We start from the raw sequence: 11163 nt of genomic DNA, 5'->3' as shown, positions 1-11163 counted from the left end.
TTCACTTACGTTTGCTTACAGGACTTCATTAGAAAACTCAGCATTCTGTCTGGGTAAAGAAAATACATTAAAAAGGGGGCAGAAATAATAAGAATTATTTACTCTCTCTGCTCCCACCCCCCAAAATCAAGATTAGATGAAACAGTTTGTTTGAAGTGGGACTGACATTGAATTTAAAATGGTGAATCCAAAGCCCTGGTGGGCCACATAGAATGACTTGAACGGCCGAATTTGGCCCCCGCACCTCGGGTTTGACTCATGATCATTAGGCCAATTCTATGCTGAGATTTTTATTTCATTAGATAGTATTCAGGAATGCACGAAATATACTTAATATCTGAGAATTTGTTTATAAATAACATAAGCCATCACCCGGTTGCCATCTTGCCTGTTCCCTTACAGGAATCCAGATGTATTTTTCCACTGATTTTAAGGCTGGAGATGCCGTTTGCCCTCTCAGGTCCGAGGCGGGACTGTGACCACAAGCGACGCTACTCACGCCGGTACTTGTAGTGCTCCCCTTTCCGGCTGCTCTGGTGTTGACATGCGTAAAAAACTACACTTCCCCACCGGAGTCACGGACGCTCCCGTCTCCTATTGGCTGCTGGCTGCAGCCGCAGCCCCTGAGAATGAATGAAATTGAAATAGCTGCTACATTACATGTACAATACCGGGCTCTGCAGTGTTGCACTCTATCACACTATATCAAAATGGCCACAGCGGTACAGAACCCTCTCAAATCGTAAGTACTGCTCCCACCCGGGAGACCGTCTCCGTGCATGCTGTCAGCGCTGAGCTTTGTTGTCGGTACATGCTCTGCATGGATGTTGATGGAGGGACAGGGATGGGGGAAAAGTTAAAAATTAAGGTAGGTCCGTGCTCGGTGGCGCGCGCGGCGAGAGACTGGAGGAATGCTGGAGGTGGATCCGAGTGACCCGGTGCGTCCCTGCCGAGAGCTCGGTCAGAGCCCGGCTGGAGTGTCGGCATGGCCTGGAGGCGGCGAGATTAGATGGCTTTACTGTACCGGTGCTCAGATTTGGGACATGCGAGGTGTTTAACTTCCACACTTGCTTTCACCGCACAATCATGACACGTTCTCCGTCACCGCTGTAGCTTTTACCGGGGAACTTTCACCCCCTTTGTGCGGATTTTATGTCGGGGTCTGCCTTCTGTTTTTGTCAGACTGCAGACGGCTGTTGGCGGATACTTGGAGAGATGTAACCACAGAAGGCACAATAGAGCAGACGTCATGTACCGCCGGAGTCTGTTGATGCGCACAAAAGAGCCGTTCTGGAGCGGCTTCACCTGCGCCCTGTCAGAGACTGGCGACATTTTCGTGAAGGGCTGCGCTGGACGTGCGCGCTGGTGTTTGGACGGAGGCGTGCTCCTCTGACTGTGATGGCATTTTAGTGGAGCACTCTGCTTAATGAAAAGACCTGAGTGGTGGTCACAGGAAACTTGAGTGAATAAAGAAGCAACATTGCGATGGAAACATCCTGATGGCTTCATCCAGTCAAACATGACGTGAACTTCAGATCTGAAGGCAACAGCAACTAGATTTCCTTTACCTCTAGAGCTGATCAAAGCTTCTCCAAAAACCAGAGTGAAGATCGAACATCCCAACAAATAGCACCAGTGAGTCTCTGGTGCTCAACATTCTAAAGGTGTCCTCAGATACCTGGCTGATGAAGCAACTTGCTCCTCTGCTGATTCTCTTTCAACACTCACTTTCCTGCCACATATTGAATGGAAGCAATGAATTTTTGTCTCGCTTCTATTGTTTGTCTCACATGGAAGAGCCTCATGTACTACTCCCTATCATTGAAGTGTATTATACTGCCTTATATTTCATACTACATGGGAGATGACAGCACATATGTTCTACCTGGAGTGAACTGCAAGTCGCTGGCTCTTATGTCCTCGCTGTCATGGTTGTTCGGGCGTATGTGAGGAGGTGGTGGCTTTACACTTGCTTCTGATCTTCATGTTTGAGAATACCATCCGTTACACTCCAGGTTACAGCTCAATAACCCACTTCAAATTGAACCAACCATTTTTCCATGGTTTAAGTGATGATCACGTAAACGTCGCGTCCTCCATTGTCTTCTCCAATATTCAATGAAGGTGTTATGTATTGGCGACAGAAAACAGGAAACCAACATGAGTCTATCTGGAGCCTTTTGAAATCCAATTCTGTGTATGTAAATTGGATTCCTCTGTTGCCCAGTCAAGTGTGAGCTTGACTTGCATGTTGCGTGTGCAACTGCAGCGTGTGTGAGGAGAGCGAGCTCCAATCTCGTGTGCACTTCCCTACCAGCTCTCTCTATCTCCTTTGGATTAGAGACTCGTTTAATCTCAGTTTCTCCTCTCTGCCTCTCTCCTGTCCTCCTATCACCCCTTCTGCCCCCCTTCTCCTCCTTCATCACTTTCTCCATCCGTCACTCTCTCTCTCCTACAGCCATTACTCTCTCTCACCCCCCTCTCTCTCTCTTTTTCCGTTTTTTTTTGTGTGTGTCTGCAACCATACGAGCCCCCGATGTGGCTTTACCCTTAATTCCCAACCCCCCACCACACGTCTTTACATCACAAAATGCCACTACATTTAGGGATATTCCCATCGCATGTCGGCAAGCGTTTCTCCTGTTCCTCAAGCTTTTAATATAGAACGCATTTTCATGAATAATAGATTGCATGTTCATTAAAATCTCCCTTATTTTGTCCAGCATTACTGGAATAACATTTGCTTATAGTAGGAGTAACAGCGATTTCAAGAAGTGAATTTGTTGAGTTCATGTTGCAGTGCACTGTAGCTGTCTGTGGTCTAGAAAAGGATGGTGTGCAGAGGCACTGGCAGTGACTGTTGCAGGGCCAATGTAGATTATTACTCCTGCCCTGCCTGACTGAGCTGAGCTAAATGAGTTTCATGCAATAACTGGATCTGTGTGCAAACAGCATGGCATGATGGCTGGATCTCAGACTGAGCACCCGTTTCTACATCTCCCTCTTATTTCCTCCCTAGCTCATTTCTGGACCGGTGGTATATATATATATATATATATATGTATACACACACACCCTCTCATTCATACGTGTTGTTGCGACATCATTCCTCTTCTCGCTCCTAATTTTCATTTTCTCATATTAAAGCACGCCTTAGGTCTGATGTTTCTAAGGGTGTCTTTTTTTCAGTCACTGCTTTCATCATCCCCTTATTTAGATTGTACATCCCTTTTACTTTGTGTTGTTTCATTACAGACGACTGGTTAGAGAAGGACTAAGAGAGAGCGACATAGATAAGTATTTTTAGCTCTATGACCCATTTCTCCAGTGCTACCTAACTGACTGTCAGTCAGCTTTACTTCACCAGGACTTTGCCTGATTCCCAGCCAAGAATTTTGCCAGTTGTGGCTGGTTTTCGGCCAATGATTGCGGTGCGCTTTGGACTGGGTTTGATGGAGGAAAGTGAGAGGAAACAATCCCGAACATCTCCTCTGCGTTTTAGTATTCCAAGTGCTAGTGCATGGCCAGTGATCCTTATCATGAGTCCTCTCAAGGGTGGGGTCCACACAATCCAATGTCTTCTGCCCTCTGCAACACTTTAATGCCGACTCGGAGCCGGGGCTGAGGGTGGGGTTTAGAAACTAGGAATACATGCACCGGTGCATGTGCACAACCAAGACACAGAGGAAGGGAATCCATCGCCATAATAAGAGGCCAAGTGCAGTGGTGATAAATCTCACCTGAAGGAGCTGTTCTGAAGCAGATTGCTTTACCCTGATGTACTGCCCTCAATACCCACTGCAGCTAGCTATGCGCTATACACACCCACACGCACCTAGCAGATAGGGAAGCACGCACAAGCACGAGCATACCAAGGCTGGTGCAACTGACCAGTCATGCATACGACCTGAAAAAACACAGCCCAATGGTGTTTTTAAAGGGTCAAATCCATTTTAGAATAATATAAAACAACTCCGCCCAAAGGCTGGTCAGTAATCCAGCACAGGCATGGCGGGTAACCTCCTACTGCACATCATTAAAACCACAACACAAAGAGATGGCAGTGTTGTGCTACCTTCCACACTCTGCCTTTTGGTGTGTCACATCTCATGTCATGTCATCACAAACTGACGGTTTTGTGGTGCCTCTGCGGCGCCAGAGGTTCACTACTGCACAGGGACCTCTGTCCATCTGTCTGTCTGTCACGGCTCTGTGATCATCTTTGTTTCACTCAAAACCTCTTTCTTTTTTTTTTCTTTCGTTTTTTGTGTGGAAATACATACTACACAACCTCAGCGCTAAATTATATTTGAGTACATTCAAAATTCGGGAGAAATTTAACAGAAAAATATGAAAGTATTAAAATGAAAAATATATATCAGTGAAAAAATACTGAACTACGTAATAACAAAATGCATCAATTAATGAAATAATTCTTCAGATCAGGTTAATTTTTCAATCTGAAAGACAATCTACCAGCTACGGTATATATATATATATATATATATATATGTATATATATATATATATATATATATATATATATATATATATATTGCAAATATTTGGGGAAAATTCAATTGTGAGAGAGAGTGAAGAGAGAGGGGAAGAAATTGAATTGAGAGCGGTGTGGATAAGAGGAGGGGTGGGGCGGGGTGGAGGAGGAAGAGGAGGAGGGGTGAATTGGGTTCGGGTGATATTGCATAGTTTAATCTGTTGAGTTCAGTCATGGAAGGGCTTGGATTGGGGGAGGGGTGGTATTGTACAGAAAGGCCGTCTGATATTAGTTCTACCAAACACACACATGCGAATACACACACACACACACAGCGAAACACAAAGCTCCTTGGGCTAAAAAAGCACAATATACATGCACCCACTAGCTGTTTGTGTTTCTGTCACTAGTGTGTGTGTGTGTGTGAGTGTGACTGCACAGATGGACAATGGTGGAGGAGACAGGTGCACGGACCAGGTGCACAGAATGATTTCATAAGACTTTTTGGAGCTCATGGAAAAACATAAAGACACACAGCACGAAGCTATACAGTAATCTACACTGTGGGTTTTTTCAAACAAAGTGTTTCAGTACAATCTGCCCTCAGCTCTCATTAAGTCATTTACTCCTTAATTTCCCGCGCAGTTTAATTACCTAATTTCATTTCAGGAGAAATCACCTTTTAAATCCAGAGCTTTTTCTTCCTCGGTGTTAATATTTTAATGACTGTGAAGTTATCTTTCAGCATCCCTCCTTGGCTGCCTCTCCACTGATGGGATTTGACCTCTAGGGGGGGCTCTCTCTTTCCTATTCGTTGGTGTTAATTGTGGTTAATCACAGTGTGGACCAGTATTGATGTTTGTGTTTGCAGCGTGTTGTGTGTACTGTACAGAGTGTGTTGACGTAACTGTGTTATGACACAGTATGAGTGCTGATGGAGGGTGGGGCCATTGATGACCCACTGGCAGTGGACGTTGACCTTGTGTGTGTGGCGTTTGTGAGTCTTCTCTTGAAGCCGTGCTCTTACAAACACTGCCTCTGACATTTCATTTCAAGTGATAGTCCAGGCGCTGTTGCATTTGCAGCATCCACATCTGCACCATTTCTTTTGATTTGTGTGAGAGTGCAAACACATGTGTGCTGCAGTGCTGCTATGCCCTTCAACAGTGGAGCAGTGTGATTGTCAGTTCCATCATGTCTGCCTGGACAATATTGGAATCCAGTCCCAGTTTGTTTAAAAGTAGGCACAGTGCCAGGCGATTATTAAATCTGTTCGTATTCCACACATACCCCACACTTGTGAGTCTGTTGAGTTCCATTATGCAAAGCCAGCTCAGACAATCCTAAACAGGAATCATTCAGAGGATAAAATAGCAGCCGAGAAGAGATTTTTTTTTTTTTAATGAAGCCCATATCTTTTTCTTTTTGTATGCGTTGTAATAGGTATCAGCTTTTACACGCCGGCTGCGTGGTGCGATGGTGGGCAGTGTGGTTTCTCTCTCTGTGGTTTCCAGCTGCCTCGTGGCAGTTGGAGTCTGCTGGCTTCAGGCCACAGCGCCGCCGCTCTCATAGCTTCGATTCAGAAAACAAATCAGGTGTTGACAATTTTGCTCTGTGTAAACATTTAAAATTGGGCGAGTGAATGTCGAGTACCTCAGTCACTGAATTTTAAATACAACTTGAACAGTCGGGCGAATTCACTATTGCTAGCGAGAGAAAAAAGTGGTATATTGAATCCATTAAGTGACATGAAGTTGGAAATCCACATTGACAGATGCAGAGACCTATTCAAGACAAGAGAACATGGATCCATCAGGCCGAGAATTCCCACTGCTACCTCGAAGTGGAATCCTCTCCCAAATTGAGAAGTTCAGGTATCGTGTGATCTTGTTCTCAGGTGAGGGAAGGCTGAAGTTGGAGGCAGATAATAGAGTCAGTCATCTATGAGAGGCTCACAGCAGCCCCTGCGTATAGAGAGGGCCATTATTATCTTCTCAGTTATAGTTGAGCTGAGGGGTATTAGACTTCTCTTTGGGGTATCTCCAGGGCAAATCATGGTAGAAGGATGGACTCACAGTTATCATGGCAATGCTTCTCTCTTCTCCTAAAGAGCTGGACTTAAGTTCACAACATTTATTTTTAAAAAATCAGGTATTGGTGTTGACAAATGTTGTTGCTGGCAAACGTGCCAGCAATGAAGAGACTATATTTGGTGAATCAAGAACTGCTGCACCCCTTGTTTGGGCTTTATGCCTCCGATGAGTGGATGAAATGAAAGCATGAATGACATGAAAACAACGCTTTTGACAGCATTCAGTTGGTCTCTCACTGACCAGGCCTCAGACATTTCGACTTTCTGACAGTGATTTATTTTGAGGATCTGTATGCCACAATAGAAATTGTTAATCATTTATTTTGTTTTATTTTATTTTTTCAATTGAAATATGGAACGGTAATATAACTAAAATCTCATCCGTTACTTTGTTGTATGTTTGAAATGCTAATAAAAGGAGCATGTTTTTCAACCCTTTACTCTTTTCATTAGCACAGCAGTCTTGTATATATTGCCCTTTGTGTGTGTGGTTTGTTTATGGGGTGGTGAATTTGCTAAATGAAAAGATCTATTAGCACCTAATGGGGTTTCACGGCCCTCCAAGTGTCTGCTGGCCTCTCACCATGACAGTCAGTCAAAAGAAGACAAATTCTCTCAGTGAGTTGTGTCCTTGCACGGAAATTCATTTTCCACTGGTCCCCCACCACCGTGCCTGTCGCTCTCTGCTGCTCCGCCACAGTTTGTGCCTGTTTGCGCTTCTGTCTTTTCATGACTGCTCCATCTTTATTTCCCTTTCTCTGGCTCTAACATTTTCAGCTACTATGAAATACAGTCATGATAGCCTCTCAATCACTTTGGATCCTGGGCTTCCAACTGATTCCGGCTCATCTAAAGGCACCGGAGAAGTAGGGGAAGGACGTGATATTAGAGTAAATGGCGCACCATAATCTCGGATAAAAAGCAATATCAACATGGGTTGAAATGAGCTGCTTGGCGGAGGTCTGCACTCAATAGTTGTTGATAGGATATTGGAAAAAGGTTGAAGGTTTTTGTGGACCATAATATAATCTTAAAGACAAACAGTTCAGGCAAACATCAGATAAATAATGAGTCCGAGACCATGGTTGTCGAATAATATAACATCCTGTTGAGGTTGGATTTGCCATTCATGTTCATGAGTCAGTGAAGAACAAGTATAGAACAAGCTCTGTTGGAAGTCTCTTGATTTTACGGATCGATCTATGTTCCAAGATTCGGGTAGAGATAGAAAGAACAAGTGGCCAAATGAGTTTCCTCCACAGGGGAGCTGACCTTTGGCCAGAGTGAAGACATGCTGGATCTCTCTAGGTTGACCTTGGAATGCATGGGTATTCCACCCTAACAGGTGGAGGAGGGTTCTGGGGACTCTGGGTCTGCACCTTGTCTGCTTGTGTCATGACCTGACCACGTTTTGTTCCCCCACATATCCTAAAAGTACTCAGCGACTATTTTCTCTTCCATCAAGTCGAGTACTCAGCATTAGCTTCGAGTACAGCATGTCCCCAACATTGTTGCCCTGATCACATCCTTAAAAGTGACCTGAGTCTTCAGCCTGCAAAGCTTCATTTTAGAAGTTCTCAAAGAGCTTGAGACAAGCTGTCAGAAATTCCAAACTCTTCCGATTTGTCCTCATTTGAGACCAGACCGGGAGATTCCACTTGACGTGTGCCTTGGTCACCCTGCTGGTTTGGTCTTATCTCGGGTCATAATAGTCACTGGGGCTTTCCACACTCAGTCTGTTGAATGTTCAAGTACTGCTAAGATGTATAATGAGTCAGACACAGCGGTGAACAACTGTCATCATCACCAAAACACTGGATCATAACTGGGAAAAGCAGCATTTGTCACAGGTGGGCCTCTGAGAAGATGCTGCAACATAAGAATTGACTTTTATCCATTTGATTTAAAAAACAAAAAGGATTACATTTATCGCCTTTTATAAACATACTAAATGAGAGTTGTCTGAATTTATCAGCATTCTTTGAAAACTCATCTTACTAAAACATTACAATATGTATTTTTCTATTAATACAGCCCTTTAACCTGCATTTATTGCATAAGTTTTATCCTTTTCTATTGCATTTACCTGCCCCATTTTGCCAAGTGAAAGGTTTATATGCCTCTGACATTTATATTTCCTGCTGTCTCACAATGCACTGCAACAGTTAGATTAGATTAGATGTCCTTTATTTGTCTCACAGTGGGGAAATGTTGAAGCTCTGACAAAAGCCATACGGTTTGTGTAATCTGATAAAACCTGTACATATGTACTTGTGTTTTAGATTTACAAATGTTTCACTGGTCAATCTTACTATGATTCATTGTAATTACTTTTTTTCTGTGCGTGGATGAAGCAGCGCGACCCTTGCGCTGTGATTCACATGGAGTGATAAGGGCCAATGAGTCATGTAATTGAAAAGGTTGATGCGAGTCATGCTACAGTACACAGTATACTGCAATACAGTGTTTTGAACTGCAACATGGAATAAAAAAATATTATGATATGTATTTTTTTATTTTACGAGATGCCTTTTTCCCCACTATATCTGACTGGCTGCATCCGTCCTGCTCTTGTGTCCGCCGTAGCTCATTCTGGTTATCATTTACGCTTCCAGCGCACTGAAAGCGAGTGGGAGAAACGTCATGTGCCGTGTAGCAACTGACAGGTGGCTAATGCTACAGTCACTCCGTGATTCCTGGAGAAAGTTGCCAAAAACACCAACAAAGTCTAAACAGGGTGCTCCCCAGAATTTTCTGAAACTGTGGTGGGGTCCCCCCCACTTACCCTCTGACATAGTCCTGAAGGTTTTATAGCCAATCCAGTAAGAGAGTTTTGACTTTTTTGAAGTGATGGCAATTAAAACATTATTTTTAAACCATGAATCGGAAAACTCACTCCAGCCGGCAACAACGATTTGCTCCTTCAGATGTCTGATATGGAACCTTTTGAGCGTTGTTGCTGCTTTGTTGGAGAATTTTTCTCGACTAAATGTGATCTCACCCCTTCGACCACAGTATTCACATGCAATATTTTGACATAGTCTTCATCATCATGAGCTGGATTCAGAATACCTGAACCTCTCTGTTGGGGGGGGGGCATGCCCAGTTGTAAACAGGGTGCATAGCTGTCATTGACCAGAAATTTTCTACGATAAATTCATGGTGAACAATTAATTGTCCAGCCCTAGTCACCACCCTTGTCCAGTTTGGATGAAGCTAAACCTTCCAACGGTTTCTTTAGTGCTCAGCATCGACACACAATGCAAAGCGCTGTCTTGCTCTATTGCGACTGTGGTTTGGCTACTTTAACTCAAATGAATTACCTGGCTGCATCTTTACTTCTTGATATGCTATCCATGTTGAGACAAAAAGTTGCAAAAAGTCACTCAAAAAGACAATCACAAAACTTTATGATAAGGTGGGAAAAAAAGCAGAAATGGAAGGCTGTCATGCCTCTGCAGTGGTCTGCTCTACGTCACCTCCAACATGACCTTCTTCATTGGCACATGTGCGAAGTAGAACCAAGACTTTGGGTTGGATTTTTTTTGGAAGAGCCCATGCTTCTATGAACTTTTGTCATGCTACCTTCTTTAACACATCTAACTCTGGGGATTAACATCAGTGCCGGACTCTTCAGAAGAGGCAACCTGTCGTGGGGCTTGAAACAAATTCACAGGTTTGCTGCACAACTAACATATAGGATACAAAGCTCTGATAGTCAAGAACTTCCATGACTTAATAGGTTAATTTGAATGTTTTTGTCTGATGACATGGGACATGCTGGCGATAACAGGTTCCCTACAATAGGAAGTGGACCATCATGTTATGGGTTATGATGGTGTATGAAATGGACAGAAAACTTGAAACAACAAGTACATTAAAACAGTATTTGGTCACAATAGACTCTCAACTCTTTGTATTCTTTCTAGAGAAAATCTAGAGTTTAAGTTTAGGGATTGTATCAAGTGAGCCAAGTCAACTGAGGGGCTGAAAACCCTAGAGTTGGGGACCCTTAAAGCATTGGGGAGATCCCTGCTACGTGTATATCCACATTATTTTAGCAATAAAATCGCATACTTGTATCATAAACGCAGTAAATAAGAAAAGTTGTTTAAGCTTTTACCTCAACTGTTCCTAGTCCCATGATCACCATTCATTCAGTCATTTTCTATGTGGCCTTAAGATCAGATGGTGTGCGATGCCTTCGGGTCCACTGGTAAATATTTGCAGGAAAAAAAGGATTCAGTGGTAGTTGAACCTGGAGGTAGTGAGTTAAAAAAAAAGTGGGAGCCTCTATGTAAAGGTCAGCTGGTTGTTGTAGTGATAGCTCATGTGCAACTATTGGCAAGTTAGAATAAACAAAAAAAGTGCTGCATCATGTTTATGATGATACTCATGTGATAAAGATATTAAAATATTTCAGTCGTCCTGACAGATCCGGCGAGAGTTGTGTTGAGATGAGTAGACCGGGAAACAGTGTATCCCTCTAAATTGGAGCGTTATGTTTCCGTCTCCAGCCATGTGACCTTTATGTCTGCTGAGACACCAAAGCAGAACGATTAAAAGAGAGAAGACA

The 11163-nt window shown here is 43.4% G+C and overlaps 1 protein-coding gene across 2 annotated transcripts in view; it reads left to right on the top strand.

Moving 5' to 3' along the window:
* The first annotated feature begins 614 nt into the window (after positions 1 to 614).
* dpf1 (double PHD fingers 1) overlaps positions 615 to 11163 on the top strand; it is a 42741-nt gene continuing 32192 nt past the window's right edge. Inside the window, exon 1 of one of the 2 annotated variants that reach the window (XM_053872828.1) lies at positions 615 to 742. In XM_053872828.1, the coding sequence (XP_053728803.1) occupies positions 630 to 742 (113 nt within the window). In that variant the 5' untranslated portion in view covers positions 615 to 629. Of the gene's footprint in view, positions 743 to 4706; positions 10264 to 11163 lie in introns of those variants that run through there. The other variant, XM_053872827.1, reaches the window with a different exon arrangement.

This window comes from Synchiropus splendidus, chromosome 8 (genome assembly GCF_027744825.2).
Source record: "Synchiropus splendidus isolate RoL2022-P1 chromosome 8, RoL_Sspl_1.0, whole genome shotgun sequence".
NCBI classification, from domain to species: domain Eukaryota; kingdom Metazoa; phylum Chordata; class Actinopteri; order Syngnathiformes; family Callionymidae; genus Synchiropus; species Synchiropus splendidus.
The sequence above is the reverse complement of the archived record's forward strand: the minus strand, read 5'-3'. Positions and strand labels throughout refer to the sequence as shown.